Genomic DNA, 25,135 nt, shown 5'->3' with positions numbered 1-25,135 from the left:
TGAGTCTACCCGCTAGAATTAGTGGAATATAATTAGATGGTACCATTGTCAAGGATGCTACTGTTGTGTTTGGTTCTTGAGTTCCATTAGTCATGTTCTGCTTGGTGGTGTTTTCAAAATCATTGTATCTGTTGGCAGACTGTCAACTTGCACCAATGCTGGTTCTGTTGCTAGTGATTGAAAACTTTGTTTCTGATATCTCAATTGCTTGTTAATTTATTTTGCAACTGTCCTTTTTTGATGGATTTGTTGTCTGTCAACTAATGGTGCCATTTCTGGGGAATGTTTCAAGGGCTCTTGAATCATTTCTATGTTTCATGTGATTATTGAGGATTTGGATGGTGGTGAAGAGAATGTAGATCATTTCATGCCCTTGAAGATCAATCGTACTTCAAGGTTTTCCTCATGTGTTGATGTAGCGACTCTGCTGTCCTGATCTTGATTTTGTGCTGTTGTTTAGTGCTGATCATAAGTTTTGATTCTGTGTATTTCTGTGAGCAGCAAATACTAAAGGTGAAACTATTCATCTATTTCTCCTTCAAAATATCTCTGTATTGCTGTTCTGTTGCATGATGCATGGGTTTATGTTTTAAGCAATTAAATTAAAATTTTTTCTTGGCATGAGGACTACTTTGGCCATGCTCCTTATTATATTTCATCCAATGCTCTTTATCTGTGTTCCTATGAAGAATATAATCAAGAATGCTGTAGTGAGGCTTTGTCATATGATACCAACAGTTATGAGGTTTCTTCACACCGTTGTCAAGATCCAGCTAGATCAACAAAAGACCTTGCTAATCTTATGCACTGTATTAAGATGCTTGAGCATGATGTTTTGCAGTCCAGTGTTCCTCTTGCTGCTCCATATGCCAAAAAATTTAGATGTTCTAGAGCACCCCTCGTTACTAAATTAGTATAAGCAAATCGATCCATCTTGGATATCTAGTTGTCTCGATCCCATGCCAAAAGATGTTTATGATCAATTGACCGAGTTTGATGCCTATGGTCCTTCACAAGGTGATTTAAACGTGTAGGGATTTGCTGATTTGATGAATGTTTTTTAAGATTGAAATTGAGGATGTGTGGTTAAGAATAGTTGTTAAATCTTTTAAGTGGTTACACAATGGATTGGTTGAATGGGTACCCGAGCCATTCCTTTCTGTCTTGGGATGACCTTGTATTAGCTTTTAATGAGCTGTTTACAAATGAGGTAGAATCTAGTTTGCTAATCCAAGAACTTGTCAATATCCAAAGATAGGGGGAAATTATCTCTATTTTTAATAAGAGATTTGCTGCTGTCATATTAGACATTCTTGAGAAAATGAGACACTTGATTTATCAGTGTGTGAACTTGTATTGGGAGGCATTTGTCTCCAAATTGAATATCCTAACTGAAACTTGTAAGTTTCCACGAAGTTTACCATTGGGCTTGCCTTATTGAGCAACTTGGGGGATGCGACAAAGATCTTAGATTTGATGACTTCAAGCGAGTCTATTGGTAAGCCAGTCAATTTAGATGTTCAATTTGAAAGATGGGCTGTTGAAATCAGTGATGCTGAAGACCAAGCAACTGCAAATGACAATTTACTCTTTGGGTGTCAAGGATGCCACCTCCCCCATGTAAAGTTAGCTATAATAGAGATTCAAGTAGATGAAGAAAAGGAAGAGGTCGCTAATGGGCCTGATTACCGAAAAAATATCTATCCAGTAGGTTGCAACGAATGTTGTACAAGAGAGAGGCATTATGAAGAACTAGGTTCTTCACATTAGATGCTACAGCTGTTTGCATTTGATACTGATGCTTTTAGCTAGGGTTCAAGCCACTCTAATGATTAAAATGATAGAACATCAGTCTTCGTAAGCGTTCTGAAGTCAAGTTTTGAGTCCTTTAGAAAACAATGTAAACACTATTGAATATGAGGCTTTTCTCTCTGGTGAACAGTATTTGTATGCGTTCTGAAGTCAAGTTTTGAGTCCTTTAGAAAACAATGTAAACACTATTGAATATGAGGCTTTTCTCTGTGATGAATGTGAATTTTGCATTGTTGAATAGGATGGTGTTGCATCAGAGTCTTTTGTTTGGGACCTAAATGCTGTGTGGAGAGGAAAGAATACCATCTGTGTAGTGTTGACAAATAGTTTGATGATTGATGTGGCCTATCTTGAGAGCATGACTAAACTTGAAAATTTTTAGTTTGACATTTATGGAACTTTGTGTGCAGAACAAGTGTGCTATCAAGTGCATTTCTTTGGTCCTAGTGTATTTGAGGCTTTGAAATTTGACTTTGATTCACTTGCAGGGGCAAATCACCAAATTTATATTGCAAGCTTAGATTGTAATGGTTTTATCTTTTTTGTGTGCTTGGTTGAGCTAGCCAATCTAGATATTCTCGAGTCATATTCTCTTTCCTTGAATATTGAAAATGATTATGGCAATGCGAAGAGACATGCTTCATGTTCACTATGCTTTGGGTTGTGTGGTTGCTATGGGTTGTGTGGTTGCTATGTGTTGATGTGTGTTTTATGCACATGCAAGCATCAAAATAAAATACCGAAGTACTATACCCTCCCTTGAACAAAATCACCTTAGATGCCTAAGGGTAAGATCAACTAAAATGATTCCAAGGTTTCTACAGTCAGGTCTTGACGAGTGTGTAACTCAATGGTTGATGTGAATTGCTGTTTTCACTTGGGGACTTACACAATTGTTCGATTCAACTTCACTTATCATGAATGTGGAATGGGTGTGCTGATAACTTAGGATTTGGAAATGTAGTTTTGGACTTAATTCTAACAAAACTTTTTAAAAAAGGGGAAAAGGAATAGGGTTCATGGAATCTATTCTAAAACCTAGAATGCAAAAAGTGATGAACAAATTCAGTAGAATCAAACTAGGCAAGGTCTCACCATCAAATCGAACAGATTTTGACACAAGCTTAGTGCAATCATCTAAGGTATATTTCATAGATTTTCAAATTACTACCATCAAGCATTGATAATTTGATACCACCCAAGTTGATGCATAACAATGGACGTATAATAATCGAAGTTAAGTTTGCATAAATTTCCAGTTGACCACGCAAGGCACACTTACAATCAGCAAGAAGCTAGTGGTATGGATTAATGGATTCCACACAAATACATTCAACAAATTTTCTCATTCAATCTAACAAACATGAAAGCAAATTCTAATCTAAAATTTTAATCTAACTTGGAGGAATTGAGAACCTTGAATGCAAAACAACACTTAAACAAAAATCACCATAAAGTTGAACAATGATTTATATTCAAATCTGCACCAACAATTTTAAAAAATCTCTCTTACAAATGAGAGGCAATGAGGTATATATAGAGTCTCATACAAAATGGATGGCCAATATTAAATCAAAATCAATGGCCAAGATCATGCCAACAAAACTCTAGAGTTGCCTTAATTAGGGTTTACATAAAAAATGGAGCCACCAACATATGGCCCAATAGAAAGACACCTAGTCATCAAATAGGGAATCTTCTAGAAGATTCCATCTTGCATCTCTCTCTCTCTCTCTCTCTCTCTCTCTCTCTCTCTCTCGTAGCATAATCCAAGAATCTAGCCAATACAAAATCTAACTCCTCGGAAATGCTGGGTAAGGTATCCTGCTGTAAATCAATCACGTCCAACGCATCCGAGCAAGCATCCAAGGTGTTCTCCCAATTTGGCATGAGCTTTTGCGAATTGTGAACATGAATCAACAAAGAGACCAAGTCATCTATCTGACCCTTCTTCAAAGAGTCCAACTGATTGAAGTACATGAACTTCATTTTGTCTCTCAATTCTGCTAAGTGGAAACCATTGGCTTGACTGACATCAACTCCCAATAATTCCAAAATTGAGGCAAGGATCTTCGATTGAATATCATGAATTGATCCTTACATCTCTGCACAATTCTTTTGTGCGCTCTCATAAGTTGATTTCTTCATGGCTAGTGAACAATACCAGCCATGGAAATCGTATCTATCTCTATTATGCACAATATTTTTTTTGATCAATGTGGACATAGGAATTCTCTTCAAAGCTCTGAGGCGTGAAATAGTCTTTTCTTGAATAGGGCAGAATTCTTCCCAAACTCCCTCCTAATACTGTATCCTGAATATGAGCCTTGTCCTGTCAAAAGCCTGGACAAAATGAGTATAAGGAAATCATCCGCTTGTCTATTTGTATTTTCAATCCATTTCTCCATCTTCGAGAGTATCTCTTGCTGCCTCATAATGTGAATGTAGTCCACGATCAATTGCAATAGGGGAAATAAGGGTGGGATTCTCACGCCTTACTCCTGCAATATACTCTCTGAGTCTAATATTCGCTTCTTTGTACTTCTCTCTTTTCTATCTCTCGGTCCAATCTTGCACTGATTGCTTTGAGGGTATCACCAACCTCCTGAAATTCCTGCTCTTTTGTAGTACGACCAAGGGCAACTGAAGTAATCTGGAAATCCATGGGAGTAGCAATGTCCGTCGTCACATCTCCAATAGGAACAACCACTTGCGCAATCCGCATTCCTGTCTCATCTCTAGCTATGTGTGACAAAATCTCAACTTTCTTAGGTTCTTTCTCTTTGTTACTCCTAGCTAAGTAGTCATCAATGTCGTCAATCAGCTGTGCCTCTACTATTTTCTTACTTTTCTCCATACTCTTCATTAGCCAATCAAGAATAGCGGTCATCTCCATACCATCATCGAGACATTTCTCGATCAATCTCTCTCAACGCCATAACATCATCATCATCATCATCATCATCATCATCATCATCGGGGTTATCCTTGGTCAAATCATATACATTCTTCCCCAAACTAACCTCCAAAAGGATTGTAGGAGATCTCGGCTGATCATCATCCTCACTAGGTGGCGCAGATGTAGCTGTGGCATGTAAATCCTGAACATTCTCTAGTAATATCACTGTATTGGAACATTGCTCAAACTCCTTGTTCTGTTCTGGCACTTCAACTTCCTTGATTGATGAGATGCTGAGGGGAGGTGAATGAATGATAGGTGAAGGAATGATAGTCTTTTGTTTCTTCTTCTTTACCTCCTCAATCTTCTTCCCTCTAGCCTTGACTTCTCTTGGTGTGTTTTTCTTTTGCTTGGGAGCTTGACTCTTCTCATGTGCATGAATCCTGATATCATTGATAGTCCTTTGATCATCCTCAGAAGTGGATTCCTCTAGTTTCATCCTTTCATAAGTGAAGGTAACACCCATGTCAACTAACCTTTTTATCTGATGGTCTACCCATCCTTGGGAGAAACTCAAGACCTCTCTCATCAATACATTCAAATCTATCACTGCTTGTTTTGACCAATTAGGCAATAAAATAGCCGCCTTCATTTCATTCTCATATTGTGGATGCGTATATTCATTGTCATCTTATATCTGATTAGGAACGAAGAAAAGTTGACACTTAATCATGAAATCCACTGACATTCTAGACCATGTTCTTCTTTTCACTGCTTGCTCGTCCATCAGGTTGGCCCAATAATCTTCCATGTCTACCTTGTGGATGAACTTATCTCCCCCGATCCTTCCAACTTTCTTATCCGGATCAAACCTTTCTCTTTTCTTATATGTTGTAAATGGATAGAATGCACGTTCTTCAACTGTTGTGCTAGCTGCTGCAGCACATTGGCAAACCTCCAATGTCTTCCCTATAGAAACATGAAATGACATGCTCGTTCTATGTTTATCCTTTTGGATATAATCAAACTACAAAAGTTGTCTCACCACCTCCAGTAATATCATTCTGTCTGTAGGATACCTAGGAAGCCTGTAAGGTTCGGATTGAAATCCATGAATCCTTAGGTATGTGAAAGTGGGAAACTGTATGTACCATGATCCATATTTTTCTATTAGCTCTGTTGCTTCCTTGGACAACCTCTTGTGGATCCCGCCTTGCAACATTCGTGTTATGTACATTATGAGTGCATCATTCACTCTCTTATAATCTTCAATTTGATACATGTTCAGCTATGGATAGCACTCATAACTCCTGAATTGTCCTTGTCCATTCTTGACTTCATCTCTGCATATCAATCCTTTGTAGGTAACAAATCGTGCAAGCAGGTACACCAAATGGGAAGTCATGGCGAATGACTTAGACCTCTCCACATTCCTCAGCTGAAAATCCAGATTGTCGCTTATGATTTTCGACCAATTAATCAGTGTTCCTTTCAGACAATCCTGGATGAAATAGAACATCCATCCATCATATATTGCACCCTGCGGCATCCCCATCACTCAGTTAAGTAGGAATATTAAATCACTATATTCATCTTTGAAATCTGTGCACATGAGTGTCTTGGGAGCCTCGGAATGATGGGAGCTAGGTTCGATCATCCATTCCTTGTTCACTACGGTATTGCACGCATCCATCTTCTTCTTATATCTGTCTTCATATTCATCCTTGGTTTTATCTTTCATGTCTGCTCCAAATGGAATTCCAAACACCTTAGCAATCGCATCCTCAGCAAGGTAGGCAATGATGGCACCCTTAGGAGTTTTGATCATTTGGGAGTGAGGATCATAACATTGTGCACACTCTAGGATTAGCTTGCTACATTGTATGGATTGCGGAAATCCAACGGCCTGATAAATGCCACTCTTCATAATGTTCACATAAGTTGGGGAAGGAATCTGGCTTCCAATTTTGAACATTCGCTGTTGCATCTGGCCCATGTTCAGGAAATGCATGTTCGTGTTTGTAATCTCCTTCCATCGGGATGACATCTGGGATTTTGGATAAAATTCCGTCTCAACTATCTCTCGTTGTTCCCCCCGCATGCTAATTCCCGACTTCGACATTGCACTTGTATGAAGCTAGAAGTTAGACACTTTGGAAAATATATCCTGATAACAAGTTTTGATTTCCTAATGATTTAGACAAATTTAGGGATGGAAATCAGGAACTTTATCCACATTCTCAATGAAATGACAAGATCAGGGTATGAAACCCTTATGGAGTTCATTAAGATCATCAATTTTCAGACTTAGCAAAGTCTGAAGACACCTCCTTATACTTAGAAATTTTATCCAAATTAGAGTGCAAAGGAGTATACCGGATCGAGAAATGAACTAGGAAAGGTGTGAAAAGTAGTGTTATCATACAAAAGTTGTCTGAGGACACCTTTCCAAAGTCCAACAATGGCTGCCAGCAAGCCTGAAGACAACTTGCAACTCTATAAATCAGTCCTTAAAATCATGTTGCAATCACGTGTTATGCAAAATTATAATGAAAAACAACTTTCCCATGGTGAAAACAGTCAATTCTGGGCATACATGTGTGTCTGGTAAAATAAAAATTTCTGAGTACAAGTCTGAAAATGGTGGTTTCAGACTTACCAGCACCTTGCAAAGTGACAAAAAACCCTGAAAATGATCACGAAAAGTCAAAGGAATGAGCTCCAAGCAAAATTGCCAAGGTAGGTAAGTGGCTGGAAATGGTGAATTTCTGAGGACAGCCTGCAATAATGGCTTCTCAGACCTGCAACAACACTTAGAAGCTCTGAAAATTGACTGAGAACGCCTCCAATCAGCCCTTAGACAAAATCGCCTTAGGTGGAATTTAGCTGGAAATAAAAATATGTCTGAAAATTGATGTTCCAGCCAGCAATGGAGGTAAATATCAGGTCTGAAAATGTCTATCAGCAATCTCCTGACTAAGGCATCACAAATGATGAATAAAATTTACCCCAAAATGGAGGGAAATGACCCCGAAACAAAAATCGCCTTTCTCCAAAAATGGCGCCACCTCTAGCAAAATCGCCAAAGTCTGAAAATGAAGCTTCAACACCCTCCAATGGCAACCAAGGAAAATCGCCTAAGGCTGGGAATGAATAAAAATGCACAATGAGAACAGTCTTCAGCCCAATGGTGTCAACTTGATACTTGAACAAATTCGTCATCTAGAGGAAAAAATCGCCTAAGTAAGCACACACTTGGCAAATATAATAATATTATAATGCTGGCCACCTTTCTTGAAACTTGTTTTCACCTTGAGCTCTGACCACACAAGCAATGTGGAATATAACATTTGTACTTATACTTGCCAGGGAAAATCGATTTGCTTCTAGAAGGTGAAATTCATTAAATGCTCATTGCAAATCATTTATTAATTGTGTTTTTTAATTTTTAAATAATTGTTGACGTTCGTAAAAAACAATTAAATGTGGGGTCAATTCATTAAAAGATTTTAAAATTAAGATAATAAATGACCACTAAGGGGAAAATCGATTTTAATTGGGATAAAATACCAATAAAAATCATTAAAAAGTTATTAAATATGCCAATTAGGGGAAGTTCGATCCCTATTAGGATAAAAATCCTAACAAAATTTCATCAAACTTTGCAAAAAATGCCTCCAGGGGAAAATCGATCCAAGTCTGGAGTCAAAATCTAGACTAAATTACGTCACTTAGCTCAAAAGTTCATCTTGGGGGAAAATCGACCCCAGTCTGGATAGTTATCCGGACCCAAAATCATTAAAATCATCACTTGTGGAAATTTGCCTAAGGTCTGGAATCACTATCCGCATTAAAATCCATGAAATCTTGTCGTAAAAGTCCTGTTGGAAAATCGATAGGCATCAAGAATCATCATTTTAGTCCTCATTAAAGTCATCCGCAGTCCTGGTGGAAAATCGTGGGTTGTCAGGAAAAATTCCCACACAGTAGTCAAATTTTGAGCATCTTGGTAGATAATCGCCCCATGTTTGGATAATGAGTGGGGGAAAGATTAGGTGCATCTGGAATCTAGTGGAAATACACCAGCAGTCAGGATTTTGAGTGGGGGAAAATCATGCGTCATCAAGAATGTGGGGGGAAAAGCACCTCCAATTTGGAATTTTGACATTTTGACCCTTAGAACGTGGATTTTCATCCGGAATTTAACAGTTTAACCACTCAAAATTGTTGAAATCCGATAGCTAGAATGGGATTATAAGTGCAAATCAAATAAACATATATATATGAGCAAATAACCTCCAATGGGTTGGGCCCAAAATTGTATTTAATGCAACTTGTAAAAGCATCTAAATCCGGCCTCGTTAAGCGCTAAAGGCTAAATATAACGCGTTTGTAATCTGGACCCAAAGTGGGCGCTAAAGTGAAATATGAATGTAATTTAAAATAGAGTCTTAGCCGACTTGGAGAAAAATGTAAAGATGAATCTTGCATATAACAAGGTTCATCTTAGTTTCAAATCGTTCAATCACAAGCAAAAATCCATTCTCAAGCAAATTCTTCTTCAAGCATTTCAGCGACTTCCTACAACAAATTTGTCATTTGGTCTTCTAGCTGAGCGAAGTGGTCTTCTAGCACAACGAAAGCTTGGAGAACTTATAACCATTGTGCTGAGCAATTTCCAGTCATTTGAGACAGCGATCTCTTCCTTGCAAGACTGAAACTTGGATAACACAATCATCAAATTTGGACCTGTACTACAATAATTTGTCTGGGATGAATCTTGCTCTAGTTGGATGCTTGTAATTTGCTCATGAATAGAAAGGTTGATCCGGATCTTTGATGCTAGGTTTTTCCTCCAAGAGGGAGGTTTTCCCAGGGTATCTTTGGTGTTCTTTGTGTTATGTGTGTGTTCATTTCATTTACTTTCTGTTAATTAATTAAATTTGATCACTAAATTAACATGGTATTAGAGCTTGGTTCGTAAATAGTTTTGTACAGATTTGTCAATCTTTTATTGTCTTTCAGTCTAACCAACTATTCAAAGCTTAGACTACATGGCTTCTTCTCTTAGGGCTGAAGACAGGTTGGAAGGTTCTGCGAATCACACCTCTTGGAAGGTTCGTATGATGATGGCCTTGAATGATCTTGCTGAATACATTAGCAAGGATGCTGAATAACCTACTGATGAAAAATAAAAGGAAGAATGGAAGGAGGACTTTCAAGCTCGAAGGTTGATCATTGACTCTATCAAAGACCATATTGTGTCATCTATCTCCAAGATGAAGTCCGCTAGAGAGATGTTCAGTATATTGGAGAAGATGTATGAAGTCAACAACACTAGCTGCATTCTTGCCTTGAGGAATCAACTCTCCCACATCCGATTGGAGAAAGAGGAATCTATCACTTCCTACTTCATGAGAATGATTGATTTAAAGGATCAACTTTCAGCAGTAGGGAAGGAAGTTGAAGACAACGATCTTACCTTGACTACCCTCAATGGTCTTCCTCCAACTTGGGAACCATTCATTCAAGGAATCAGTGCAAGGATTGAGCTTCCCAAGTTTGAACGATTGAGGCGAGATTGCATCCAAGAAGAATCCCGACTGATTGCTAAGGGGGCAATTAGGAACTCTCATGGAGGAGATCATCACATGCTTGCAGCCCAATCAGTCAAAAAGAAAGGTGGAAATTGGAAGAAGGGCAACTTCAAGAGGAATAGAGATTTTAGACCTTTAAATTCGCTGCTTCAGATGTGACAAGTTTGGTCACTATGCGAAGGAATGTCAAAGTCAGCTTAAGCAAGGAGAAGCGAATCTCAATGAGGTTGCAAAACAGAAGAACAATGAAGACTTCCTCTTCATCTCTGCCTTGTCAAGCAATGTACCGACTGATTGCAACACATGGCCGATCGACAGCAGCGCATCTAGACACATCAGAGACTACCGAGAGCATCTTTCAGACTTGATAGAGAAAGAATCCAATCTTCATGTGGTATCTGGTGATGATGCTCGATATTCGGTAATAGGTTTCGGTACTACTTCATTAAATTTAGATTCTAGTATCTCTCTACATCTCAGTGATATTTTATTTGTGCCTGGAATTAAAATAAATCTTATCTCCATTTCTGCACTAGAAGATAAGGGTTATCAATTAGCTTTTTTTTGAGGGTAGATTATTTGCGTGGCCTAAGAAATCTAGTTTTTAATCTGCTCGTGTCATTGGTAATAGATATGATAGCTTATACAAGCTTTCAACCAAACCTGTTCAAGCTCTCATTCATGAGGCTCCTGAGATCAGCGAACTATGGCACATGAGGCTTGGTCATTTACACTCCCAAGCACTTCCCTCACTTGAGAAGATGGTCAAAGGTATGCCTAAACTTAGTCAATTTCATGATGATACTTGCAAAGGATGTGCCTTAGGTAAGAACACTAAAAGTCCATTTTATAAAAAGTGAAAGTAGAGCTAAAGAAAAATTAGCACTTGTTCATTTTGATTTATGTGGACCTATGTCTGTTGCTTCACCTAATGGATTCCTATATTATGTTATATTCATAGATGGTTTCTCTAGAAAGACTTAGATTTACTTTCCGAAAACTATAGAATCTGATGAAGTATTAAGTAGGTTCAAAGAATTTAAGGCTTTAGTTGAAAATCTATTTGGAAAAAGAATTAAAGTGTTAAGATTTGATAAAGGAGGTGAATACACCTCAAGTAGCTTTCATGACTTTTGTGTAGAGACAAGAATTAAGAGGGAGTTCTAGGTTCCCTACAATCCTCCGCAAAATTGGGTGGTTGAAAGGAAGAATAGATCCATTGTTGAAGCAGCTAAAGCTATGATTCATGATCAGGATCTACAAATCTTCTTGTGGGCTGAGGGATCTAAGACTGCAGTATATATTCAGAATAGATGCCCTCATTGAGTGTTGAAGAACTTGACTCCTGAAGAAGCCTGCACCGGAGTCAAACCTGATATCAACCACCTAAGGATCTTCAGAAGCCCTGTCTATGTTCATGTACCAAAGGAAAAAAGAACTAAGCTAGAGCCATCCAAAAAAAAGGGCATCCTTGTTGGATACAATGAATCTTCCAAAGCATTCCGAGTCTACATCCTAGGACAAAGGTATAATGAGGTAAGTAGAGATGTAACTTTTGAAGAAAATATTGCTCTTAAGATATCTAAAGGTTCCTTGGTTGATGATGATAAAGAACTTACTGGAAATCAAGATATGGATGTTGATACTAACCCTGAGATTCAAAGGGAGTCTATTGAGCCTTCTGAATATATTGAGCCTTGTGATCCTTTTGAGCCTTTGGATCCAACTGATGGACCCAAAGACATTGCAGTTAGTAAAAAGAGATCACTTTGGGTTAGGAACACCATCCAAGAAGTCGAAAGTTTGCAGCTCTCCAAGGAACATTTAGAGAAAGCAAGAGACCTTAGAAGCTCTCCAACTATGTTGAAATGATGTGCAACATTATTGAGACCGAACCATCGAATGTAGAAGAAGCCATGAACCAGCAATCGTGGAAGTTAGCCATGGACGAAGAATATCAATCCATCATCAAGAATGATGTCTGGGAATTTGTGTGCAGACCTAAAGGTAAGTCTGTTGTATCCTCTAAATGGTTGTTTGAAATTAAACATACTGCTGATGGAAGTATTGAGAAATATAAAGCTAGATTTGTAGCTCGTGGTTTTTCTCAAAAGGAAGACATAGATTATGAGGAAACATTTGTTGCAGCTGAGGGCTGGAAGTTACATCAGATGGATGTAAAGATTGCTTTCCTTAATGGTGTCATTGAAGAAGAAGTCTATATTGAGCAACCAAAAGGATATGAGATTCATAATAGAGAATCTCATGTGTGCAGATTGAAGAAAGCTCTTTATGGCCTCAAGCAGGCTCTTCGAACTTGGTATGAAAGAATTGATAAGTATTTGGTTAGTTTAGGATTTTGTAAGCATGATGCTGATTCTAACCTTTACTTTAAAGTATTTGATAGTAAAATGCTAATTGTGTTTTGTATGTGGATGATTTATTTCTAACCGGTGAAGATAGTCTTATCATTAGATGTAAGAAAGAATTAACTAAAGAATTTGAAATGAAGGATCTAGGCCTAATGCAGTGCTTTCTAGGTTTAGAAGTATGACAAAGATCTAATGAAATCATCCTTAGTTAAGGAAAATATACTATTGATATATTGAAAAGGTTTGGAATGATGGATTGCAAACCTATGTCTACTCCTACGGAAACTAACTTGAAGAAATTGAGTTTATCTACAACTAACTTTGATTTTGCAGATCCATCGGAGTACAGACAGTTGATTGGATTTTTGATGTATCTAGTTAACACTAGACCAGATATTTGTTATGTAGTGAGTGCCCTCAACCAGTTCATGAACAAACCGAAGCATGTTCACCTTGTTGCAGCCAAGCATATGGCTACGGGTTGAAGTATCCAATCAACACTGTCATCACCTTGGAAGGCTATTCTGATTTTGATTGGGCAGGGAGTGTAACCGATAGGAAGAGCACTTTAGGAATTTGTTTCAGTTTGGGTTCATGAACAAACCGAAGCATGTTCATCTTGTTGCAGCCAAGCATATTCTGAGATATTTGCGAGACACAATTGGCTACTGGTTGAAGTATCCAATCAACACTGTCATCACCTTGGAAGGCTACTCTGATTCTGATTGGGCAAGAAGTGTAACCGATAGGAAGATCACTTCAGGAATTTGTTTCAGTTTGGGTTTTGCTGTTATCTCCTGGGCCAGCAGGAAACAGTCCTCAGTTGCATTAAGTATTGCAGAAGCTGAGTACATTGTGTCAAGTGTGGCGTTAAGAGAAGCAGTATGGCTTCGCAAGCTTCTTGCTGGGTTGTTCAGACAACCTTGGGAACCTGCTGTCATTCATTGTGACAATTAGAGTTGTATTAAGATGTCTGCTAATCCCATGTTTCATGACAGGTCAACATGTGGAAACTCATTATCGCTATATTGGTGATATGGTACAGAGAGATGCCATTCAGCTGAAATATGTCAGCACTGATGAGCAGATTGCAGATGTTCTCACCAAGCCTCTATCTCGTGTGAAGTTTGAATACTTCAGAGAGAGACTTGGAGTTGTTGAGAACACAACTTTGGTTGAGAGGGAGTCTCAGTCCCAGTGATGCACTAAGTTGCATCTTCCACCCTCTGCGGGCAATGCAAGGTGGAGTCACCCTCTGCGGGCAATGCAAGGTGACATTGGATCCTTCTCAGGGAGAAGGTTGAGGTGAAAGACCTCCTCCACCATTTGCGGGCAATGCAAGGTGGATCCATCCTCTGCGGACAATGCGAGATGGATGTAATACAAAGATCCGTGACTTGCTATAGTCCTCCCTAGCTAAGAGGGAGTGTTGAAATTTGATAGCTAGAATTGGATTATAAGTGCAAATTAAATAAACATATATATGAACAAATTACCTCCATTGGGCTGTGCCCAAAATTGTATTAGTGTAACTTGTAAAAGCATCTAAATCGGGCCTCATTAAGCGCTAAAGGCTTAAATATAACGTGTTTGTAATCTGGACCCAAATTGGGCGCTAAAGTGAAATATGAATGTAATTTAAAATAGTCTTAGCCGACTTGGAGAAAAATGTAAAGATGAATCTTGTATATAACAAGATTCATCTTAGTTTCAAATCATTCAATCACAAGCAAAAATCCATTCTCAAGTGAATTCTTCTTCAAGCATTTCAGCGACTTCCTACAACGAATTTGTCATTTGGTCTTCTAGTTGAGCGAAGTGGTCCTCTAGCACAGCGAAAGCTTGGAGAACTTATAACCATTGTGCTGAGCGACTTCTAGTCATCTGAGACAACGATCTCTATTCCTTGCAAGATTGAAACTCAGATAACACAATCATCGAATTTGGACCCGTACTACAACAATTTGTCTTGGATGAATCTTGCCCTAGTTGGATGACTAAATCAATAAGTAATCTGATCTAAATGATGCTTGTAATTTGCTCATGAATAGAAAGGTTGATCTGGATCTTTGATGTTGGGTTTTTCCCTCAAGAGGGAGGTTTTTCCAGGGTATCTTTGGTGTTCTTTGTGTTGTGTATGTTCATTTCATTTACTTTCTGTTAATTAATTAAATCTGATCACTAAATTAACAAAAATCATCTGGACACTTGAAATTTTCAATAAAACGCATCGGGACTTAGGCAAATTTACCCAAATTTGAGTGAAACAAAAGGAAACCTATTGGGGTAAAGTGCAAAATCAATTTGAATAATTTTCTAGGAGCGAGAAAACAACTCCAAAAGGCCTTAAAATACCTGAGCACTTAAAAATCACCAACAAGGACATTCAAAGCACGTTAACGCTCAAAAGGTCTACACTTAGACAAAATTAGGATCATTTAAAATCTCAATTTTACGCACTTGATCCTATAACTTCAAAAACCCTAAACGACAATAGGCATAATTGAAGATCTGAGACTCAGGCACGGGAACTCAAAATTGCCCACTATGCTGCCAAAACCCTAAACTAACCAACACAGAAAGCAGGAAAGAGGGGGTCCCCGTTTGCAATGGGGTGATATGTGAAATGGTCACAACACTATGGAGGCTCTCCAGGGTAGTTTTGTGCTTGCCTCTTCAACAATGCCATGTTATGTGAGTGTGAGTTGTCTCATGTTGCTGCTAAGTAATGAACGCATCACCATGTCAAGAAGAGGCAACTCATTTGAGAATATAGTCTTTGATTGGGGAAAACATGAATTTTACTTTTTCCCGTGGCCTTGGGTTATAAGTTTCCTAGTAGGGTTTGACCTACACTAATTTTCCTGACAAGTAGGTGAAGCTACTTATGAAGTGGGCTTTTCCCTACTTGTCCATGCATGCATGGCTGCAAACAATGTTTAATTCCCTATGTATTCTTGTTTCTGCATTTTTGTTTATGTTTATGTTGTTCTTGTCTTGTTTTCCCTTATATATATATGTTTATTTGTTGTCCTTGTGTCTTGTCATGTTCCCTATGGCTTGGTCATGCGCTTCTTGGAGAGGTCTATCTAATTTTTCTTGTGCTTGTAAGAGGCGCACATCCCAACCAAAGTCAATGTGTTTCTTTGTTATTTATTTGCATGAAGTAGAATCAAGAACCACTTGTGCTTAATTCTCCATGTTGCCCTAATTCAAGCGTCATATTTTTTTTTTTTGTGGTGGCCTATTTACTATCTCCATGCTTATGTGTTTGTGTTTTCATTATAAGAGTTGATGGACCCAAGCTCGTAGAATCACTTGCAAAACCAAAGATTATCTTTCCACGAGAGGCAAGAAGATGAATTGCTTGATAATGGATGCAAAATGATATTATGATCAAGGATACAAAAAGAACACGAGGGACCTTACTTATATAGATAAGGTGAGATGATAGGAGGACATTGGATTATGATAACTATATTAATTATATGACATGAGACACAAAGCAAATAAACCTAAGATGTCCTAAGTAAAACTTAAATGAACTAGTTTGAATAAGATCTAAATGGTGAACCAATTAGTTAAAGGAAATTAGTGTGAATAGGACCTAGATGGTGATCCAATTAGTTAAATCACCTCATTCACAACAACATCCCCTTTAAGTGCAGCTTAGGGAGGAAAAGATATGCAATGATGGATTGGTTTCGGCTACAAGGCCATTTTAGGTACCCATGTACAAATGATCTCTCATAAACGAAGTAAATGACAAAAACCTGTAGGAGAAAACCATTCTCCAAAAGAGAATGCATAAAGAAGTGATGGAAGGACTCAATATGCAACACAAATATACAACCAATAATCCTCCCATAGAAGAGAGTGTGAGACAATAGATCCCCTTGCACAAAGAAGTAGCTCTTGTGCCAATGGTGAATGCTCAAAGATAGAGACAAAATCATGTCTACAAACAAAGTTGCTCCCATAGGAAGAAACAGATCAAATGGTGTATGTATAAGAAACTCCAACTTAAAGAGGAGAGATGAGAGAAGTCTCAAGATCGGTACCTCTAAAAATTGCCCAAATGTCCCCATGTCGGAATCAAGTGATGTCAGTCCAAAATCTTGTGAATACCTGATCGAGAACAAGTTCCAAAGACAAAGATGGTGTGATAATAGTTGTGCCAAAATTTTCATTAATGAGTAGATGAATGTTCTCAAATGAATCCTCCAAATTGGAAATGTGACTCCACAAATAGGGATGAAATGGTTGATAGATAGGAATCCTAAGTAGCATGTATTTGGAAGATGATGAATGTCCTTCACTAAATCCATAGGGGCCATGGATGTAGCATTACCAGTTTCATCAGGAGAAATAGAAGATGGATCTTGATAGGAGGATCAAAATAAGCCTTTGTACCATCGGATAATGGAAGACTTCCAATGTATACAAGATCTTCTAAAGTATTGCCATTAAAGGGGTATATTATCTGCATCATCTAAGGGAATGAGACGATTTGTAGTAGGATCATTTGAGTAAGGAGAGATATGAGGGTCTCCAAACATCTCCCAAATTTTAGTCCAAAGTGTATGGGGCAACGAATGTTTGAAACATCACATATAGTGTCATGATTAACACAAAAACAAATTAATCCTACAACATGATCAATATTATTACTCCATGCTGATTTTCTTCTAGGTGTCTTTGGTTCAGGATGAGTCTATAAAGATAAGGCAAAAGGTCAAGCCACCAAAGATGTGTTCGGATGTTTGTCAAAACTTGTATTTATTTTACTCCAGGATTACCACGAAAGGATGAACAAAAAAGTCCATGATACCTCAAATGACAAATAATCTCAATACATATCAATCAGATGAAATGAAGTCATTTCATTGAAACAAAACTTTTCTAGGTGTCAACATGTCCTAGTAATCAACTAGAGTGCAAATAGCTTCCAAATTAAATAAAAGATATTTAGTGCAGATATTGGAAAGTGTATGGATGGTCATGTATAGGGAACACGAACATTCCAATATCTACTCATTTTCCAAAAGTAGGGATTCTAGGCAAAAGTTACGAGTTTAGAAGTAAAGAAGTCAATTTAGACTTCATAGACACCTACAACAAAATATGGCAAAATAATTTACACCACTGCAAAGTACTTAGAAGTTAGAAGTAGTTTTCCAATGGCTATAAGAAGCTGAAAATCTGATACATGGTGAAAAGTGATGGCTCCTAAAAACAAATAGCTTGGTTAGGCATAAAAGAGGGGCCTTGGCTTGGGTGTCGTTGCCCTGCTGGTGCCAGATTGCCCTTTTCCTTGCATGAAAATCAAAATTGATTGCCTGCTACATGACTGAGGGAATGAATCCCTGGTGATTTTATTTGTATCTGTGTAGGATTCATGATAGGTGTCACCATCTGCACAAATTTGAGAAGTGATATTTGATAACACGTGTTCCTCTCAGTTTTTATGGCTGTCCTTTGAGCTGTTTGAGTATTATAAGGGATAAAATTATTGTATGCCATAATCTTGTAAGACTAGATGTCTCGTTGGCTGAGAGAAATTTCTTACGGGATTTGTACTATAAAGTTTTGTTGACCACATTTTCTGGTTTGAATGCTTTATGGATTAGTTGGCATCACACTGATCACAGCGTTGCAAAATGTTGCAAAGAATTTATGTCAGTCTTTTCTTTAATACAAATGGGATTTTCCTGATTGGAGATTGATTTCTAGGAAATCCTACTATGTGGTGTCTAGTGTCTGTGGTTTGTGTTTATGTGCATCTCTAGTTCAATTGCTGGTTCATGCAGGTTTTCCCTTCACATGTTTTGACTTTGCTTCTCCATTGAATAGGCACTAGTCTTGATGGTGAAGGATCAAACAAACAATAATTTTAATTACATCTTTCTGTCCCTTAATAGTGTAGGTAGTAGATTAGGTTTTGCCTACTTTCATGATTCATTTATAGAACCAATGTTGAATCTTTTGTGAGCTTAAGCTGACTGATATTTAGAGAATATATAGTGTGGTGTACAATTGCATGTGTATGTAAAGCATAAGGAGATTCATGGTTTTCATCATTTCTTGCATGTGTAAGCTTACTTTTAAAAACATCAAACTTCATAAAACATAGGGAGAGCAGACGCAAACACCAATTTTCTCGTGGAAAACCCTTTTGGGTAAAAAACCACAGCACACAGCTTTTATTAACAAATGGGCCCCGACCCAAACTACAAAAGTGAGCACCAACTCTCGTTGAAGCACCGACTTCAATCTGCTTAAGCACCTACTCCTGTCCTTTTTATACTCGGAAATTGCTGAAGCTTTAAAAAATCCTCATTATTTTCACCACTTCACACGATGTATGTATACCAAGTTTCAAAAAGAATCATTACTCCTTTATGAAACACAACTCATAACCGAACGTCATATCCGATTCAGATTCACGACGTCATATCCGATTCAGATTCACAACGTATACATGGATTCAAGCCGTAGAAAAGATGTACCATCAGTATCTGTATTCCAGCATAAAAAAGGAATCCCAAAAATATGTTTCCACTCGCCTCTGTAGATATGTATATTGATGTCTCAAACTGCCTAGGAGTTTGCACCCGAAACCAAATATTATTGGCTCTTTAATTCCCATGACTTCAAACTGAAGGTTCACACCCAGATTTAGCCTAACGCCCAGGTTGATAATGCATAAGCGGCAGATTCACAACTTTTGGTGTCACGAACTGAGAAGAGTGAGTGTCACCAACTAAATTCTAATATGAGAGCATGACATAGCAAAATGCCACATTGGGTGGCCACGGTTTCTACCGGAAGATTCACACCTGGCGAGGGAAGTATTTACATGCCACTTAGCAGTCTAGTACCCATGCTTCAGGTAGAATGATTGCTCTTGTCATATCAATTCCTCCAAGAAAGCTCTAGTGGAAGCAGAGACAGGAAATACCAAGCATCAAGACCATAGCATCTGCTAGACACCAAACAATATACCCATCAATCTCCTCTGAATTTTCCTGTAACATAATGCCATGAATAATATCAAGCTCACAATATCTCAAGAAACCACCCCTTCCAGAGAGACGTTATTGCCTAGGAAGTGGCACCAAGAGAGTCACGGTATTTTACTTAGCCAGAAATCACTCCTATCACCAGCACCCCTGATATGAAATGGAGGTTGTGCTCATTACAATTCCTACGGTAATACCATCTAACATTTTTCAAAACGGAGAAGCTATACACAGAAATCTTTGACCAAGTCATCAACTAAAAAACTTTACACACAAAAAAAAGCCCAGCTGAATCATTAACACCTACTCCTTTTTCATAAATATATATTTTTTATTTCATGGTTTATTGATGCGTTTTCATTCATTCATGATTCCTTACGCTATTTTAAATTCATGGTTCAATGATGTGTTTCTATTCATGATTGATTCCTTCCGTTATTTGTTGTGGTTCATTCATTGCCATTTCTATCTATTGCATACACCAACTCGTGTTAAACCTTGACCAATCTCCATTAAATGATATTTCAAAATTCATTTAAAAGTCCAACGGATGATGTGTCAGTCGAAGAAGACAAGCTGGTAGGTGAAGTGGACAAGCAGGCAGCTTAAGGTGACACCCAAGAAGCTCAACCACACAGCCAGGCAGCTCAACCAAGTTAGCAAGCAGCTCAAGCAAGTAGACAAGAACCTCAAGCACTCAACCAGGTAGCTCAATTGAACAATTGATGAAAATCTAATGAATAATCAGCAACTTGACAAGCACTCATACAACCTTGATCATCAGCATTTGACATCAATGACAAAATATCCAACACTCCTAACCAAAGCTATGATATACAAACTTGGATCTACCTTACTAGATTTCACAACCAGAAGAGGCCACATATCTAGATTTAATTTTTTTCGTCTGAACAATATGAAATAGTGAAAAATAGCCCATCCTATTTGGTCAAAGATTACCCGACAAACTCTAATGAGCAGGAATAATGCTGTTCCAAATGCTTTAAATAAAATTGATTCATGCCTTATGCACATTGTTTAAAGACTTTGAACTAGCATTATCTCCTTAAAATGGGCCCGTCTCTTTGCATAAAATGCTTGATTTTTTATTTTTGGAGCAGCACATATTTATGGCCTTTTTGCTTGCTGTTCTTGTTTATGAAGAATTGTATCAATATTAAAGATGGGGGTTATTTGACTATATCTTGATTTGTTCTTGTGCTGTACAGAATTCACATATTTGTTGAAAGGTTCAAGATGGCTTTAGACTGCTTCTTTGCCATTTGGTTTGTTGTTGGCAATGTTTGGATATTTGGGGGGCATTCATCTTCAAGTGAGGCTCCAAATTTGTACAGGTTTGGACATAGCCTTGTTAGTCTGACATCTTCTATTATATCTGTTTATTTTAGCTTATTAAGTATTTGTTTCACATCTGAATGCATATTTGTACTGTCTTGTCATAATAAATACTCAAAAATGTTGCTAAAAGCTTCATCCGAAATGTTGGTTCCTTATCGCAGGTTATGTATTGTATTCCTTACATTCAGCTGTATAGCTTATGCTATGCCTTTCATTTTATGTGCAACAATATGCTGTTGCCTTCCCTGCATCATATCTCTTCTTGGATTTCGAGAGGACCAGACCCACACAAAAGGTGCTTCATCAGAAATCATTAATTCCCTGCCAACGTACAAGTTTAAAGGAAAAGTTGGAAGTGAAAAAACTGTCGCTAAAGATGATAGTGAATCTGACTCAGAGAGTTCATGTATGGGTGGCATTGTAGCAGCTGGTACAGAAAACGAAAGAACTGTTTCAGCAGAAGATGCGGTTTGTGTTATTCTTACCTCTAAAAAGATTCTCTTAGTGGGGCTCTATTAGCAATGTAATGTTGTGTGCGGCTGCTAATTTCTAGTTTCTTTCTTAAAAACAGATTTGTTGCATTTGCCTTGGAAAATACAAGGACGGTGCAGAGCTGAGGGAGCTTCCATGCTTACACCATTTTCATGTAGATTGTGTTGATAAATGGCTAAAAATCAATGCAACTTGTCCTCTCTGCAAGCATGAAATCAGTGATTCAAGCGAAACAGCACCTGAATCTGCTGGTGAAATGGAACAGCAGAGGGATAGAGGTTCACAAAATGAAGTATTAACCTGAAACTATCCACTTTTGAGTGTGTGAGACCATAGATAAATGGAAGCTGTCACATACATGGACTCTGTGCATTAACATTTTAAAATATAAAAGATCTCAGAAAAATTGGGCAAGCTATTATGTTTGTTAGAAAAGGCACTGTCAAAAGATAGGAAGCAAAGCTGCTACACACGTAAAGAAGTATGGTTGCCATTCAAAGTATTATAAATCTCTCAATATGAAGGCTTGCAAGTTAAAGCTGTGCATATGATTTATCATCCAACTTAACGTACTTGACATGGCGGAGAGATGCAACTGCATTCCCACGAGTTTCCTAACAATGCAACATACTTTGGCCATGGCTGGTAAGATTGGTTACAGAGTATGGGAGTGCTCTGTTAGAACAGTCTTGAGGTTTTATATCTAATAAATGAATGGTTGCTTTACGCTTGCTGCTGTGTACCAATTGAATAAATGCAGTTTGATTTCCTTTGAAAATGACAGTGCCACTAAACATGTAAATCCCACTAGAACCTTTTTCTATTGTTGCTGTAGCTTGCTTGATAGGTAAGTAAAATTACTCATTCTTTAAGCTGTTCTAAAGATTATCTTTCATGACATGTACGAAGCAATACTTTCTTGGCAAATACCGAATGTATTCCAATCACTATTGTATAAAATCACTTCGAGAATATTAAATGCAAAATTTTAATTTATTTTCTAACAATAAGTCATACCTGCAAAATTGTGGCCGTCCAAGAAGCCAATGATGCGCAACTAATCAACTTAATTTTTTGGGCTCATTTTCTCACCACGGTGTTAACTATTCTAGATAATTTCAATTATGAAACCTTTCCACCGTTATGCATTTTTGTGTGTAAGAGACCAAGGCTTTAACAGAAACAATTCTTATTATACGATATTATTTGAATATAGACATGAAGTGATAAGACTTATTTTCAACTATTAAATGAATTGTCAAATAATTTAGTTATGGTGATTTCCGATGACATTTTTGTTGTTAAAATGTGGGTAGTGGAATTTCTTGGTAGGCAAAAGGATTGTTCACAATTATTCGATATAAGTTATATTTTTGATAGAATGTTTATTCTTGTTCGTAATAATGGAAAATTATTTGACAAACAAATCAGGAAGAATGTGATGGCTTATCAGGTTCAAATCCTTTTGCTAAGCCAACTCTGTGTAGTCAATTTGGATAATTATTCTTCAGTTATAATGTTAAGCTTTTGGTATTTATATAGCCATTTTGTTTTTGATCGATGTATAATTTATATATATTGTATTTATCATTATAATGGTTTTAGTAAATATGGCAGCTTTACAGAGTGCAACCATATGGGTATCTTTTGAAGGTCTTCATTTACAAAATTTAGTAAATTTTATAAATATTTCTTTTATCAAATAAATGTTTTTAACAAGAAAAATATTTACTAGCCAACCATGTAGTGAGACGATTTGATGTAATTTGAGACATTCTTAAATCCCGTGTTTTTTTTTATAATGTTATTCTGAATTTTGGCCTCCAAAATGGTATATTTACATAATCACCTCTAGTTGAATATCTTGGTGAAAAGAGAAAATCATCTAAGGCTGGACAAGATAACTGTGGTTTTATTTAATTATCTCCTACATTAAATTCCTCTTTTAAAAAGCTCACAACCATTGCCACCTAAGGAAAATACCCCATTCCTCTTTTAAAAAGCTCACAACCATTGACCTATAATGAAATTCGCTCTTGACCCTTTGGAAGGACAAGCCCTATAATGAAATTTGCTCTAGACCCTCTGGAAGGGCCAGGAGTGAAATTTGACAAAGTTGCTCAATTTACCTTACATAGACTTCATTTTCCACCTTACCTTACTAGCATCAAATCATTCGCCTTCAAAAATGCATAAGAATAGGTTTCTCTCAAGGGCCTAGGCAAAACATTAGACCACCTAGGAATTTCGCTCTGGACCCTCTGGAAGGGTCAGGAGCGAAATTGGCATTTTTGGACAAATTTTTCACATTTTGTGACTACAACTCACTCAAATGCATGCCTAAGGATGCTTCTAAGTTCAATCCACCTCAATCAACACTAGGCTTGATACAAAATTGGGAGCAAAGGAGGTTTCAAGAAAATTCGCTTTGGACCCTTTGGAAGGGTCAAGAGCTTAAGTGAAATTCGCTCTGGACCCTTTGGAAGGGTCAGGAGCAAAATTTGTGATTTAGTCTCAATTCAATCATTTCCTTTTCTCCAAATCACTTCTCAAGACAATTATACACCAACCCTCTCTCAACCACGCCATAGGAACAAAGATCTTGGTCTTCAAACAAGGAGTAAATAGAGGTTTAGGAAATTTCGCTCTGGATCCTTTGGAAGGGTCAGGAGCAAAAATCTTCCTTAGGCTCAATTCACACTTGTTTTCTTTCAAAACACCCTAAACTTGACTTATCAAACCTCCTCTTATCATGATCAAGTCAATTCACCATCTATTTAGCTTAAAACAAGGTCCTTTGGGTGCATTAGGCGAAATAGAGAATCCTTCTAGAAATTTCGCTTTGGACCCTCTGGAAGGGCCAGGAGCGAAATTGGCATTTGTAGGCTCAATTCACATTCAACTTGCCTTGGACTTGTGTTTTCCATCCTTTCCTTATCATACTCAAGCCAACTTGCTCTCAAAGTGATGTCCACTCAATGCTTTTGGTGAGGAACTAAGTCTTTCCAAGGATTTCGCTCTGGACCCTTTGGAAGGGTCAAGAGCGAAATTTGGTTAAATAGGGCTTAGGAATTGATAAATTTTCCTCTTAGCTTGCTTGTTTAGATTCAAACCATCTTGGGAAAAGACCTTAAGGGCAATTTTCTTTAAAATTGGGAGGAAAATACATGTTTTTGAGAAATTCGCTCTGGACCCTCTGGAAGGGTCAGGAGCGAATTTGTTCCTCTAGGCCCAATTCTTCCTTCTTTTCACTCATCTTGCTTTAGACTTGTACATTTGAATTATTTTCTTTCCAAGCATGACCCCCATTCATTGTTTCTAGTGAGGAATTACGTCCTTTGGAGAATTTCGCTCTGGACCCTTTGGAAGGGACAGGAGCAAAATTTGCACTCTTGATCAACTTCCTAACTCTTTCAAGGTCCAAGGGAATCCTTCTAGGTCCCAAATAACTTTAAGTCATTAATATTTCCTTAATCACACCATAGGAACAAAGAGTTCAACCCAAATAAGAAGCAAATACGTGTTTTAAGAAAATTCACTCTTGTCCCTTTGGAAGGGTCAGGTGCGAATTTGGTGTTTTTT

The 25,135-nt window shown here is 37.7% G+C and overlaps 1 protein-coding gene across 1 annotated transcript in view; it reads left to right on the top strand.

The window, feature by feature from the left end:
* The window catches only part of LOC131073025 (E3 ubiquitin-protein ligase At1g63170), a 42,680-nt gene extending 20,227 nt beyond the window's left edge, over nucleotides 1-22,453 (top strand). The window contains exons 2-4 of the mRNA XM_058009367.2: nucleotides 20,932-21,057; nucleotides 21,223-21,529; nucleotides 21,633-22,453. Of these exons, the coding sequence (XP_057865350.2) occupies nucleotides 20,932-21,057; nucleotides 21,223-21,529; nucleotides 21,633-21,857 (658 nt within the window). The 3' untranslated portion in view covers nucleotides 21,858-22,453. The remainder of the gene's footprint in view (nucleotides 1-20,931; nucleotides 21,058-21,222; nucleotides 21,530-21,632) is intronic.
* Nucleotides 22,454-25,135: the final 2,682 nt, after the last annotated feature.

This window comes from Cryptomeria japonica, chromosome 6 (assembly GCF_030272615.1).
Source record: "Cryptomeria japonica chromosome 6, Sugi_1.0, whole genome shotgun sequence".
Taxonomy (NCBI): domain Eukaryota; kingdom Viridiplantae; phylum Streptophyta; class Pinopsida; order Cupressales; family Cupressaceae; genus Cryptomeria; species Cryptomeria japonica.
Note: the sequence above shows the minus strand (reverse complement) of the source record. Positions and strands in the feature narration are given on the sequence as shown.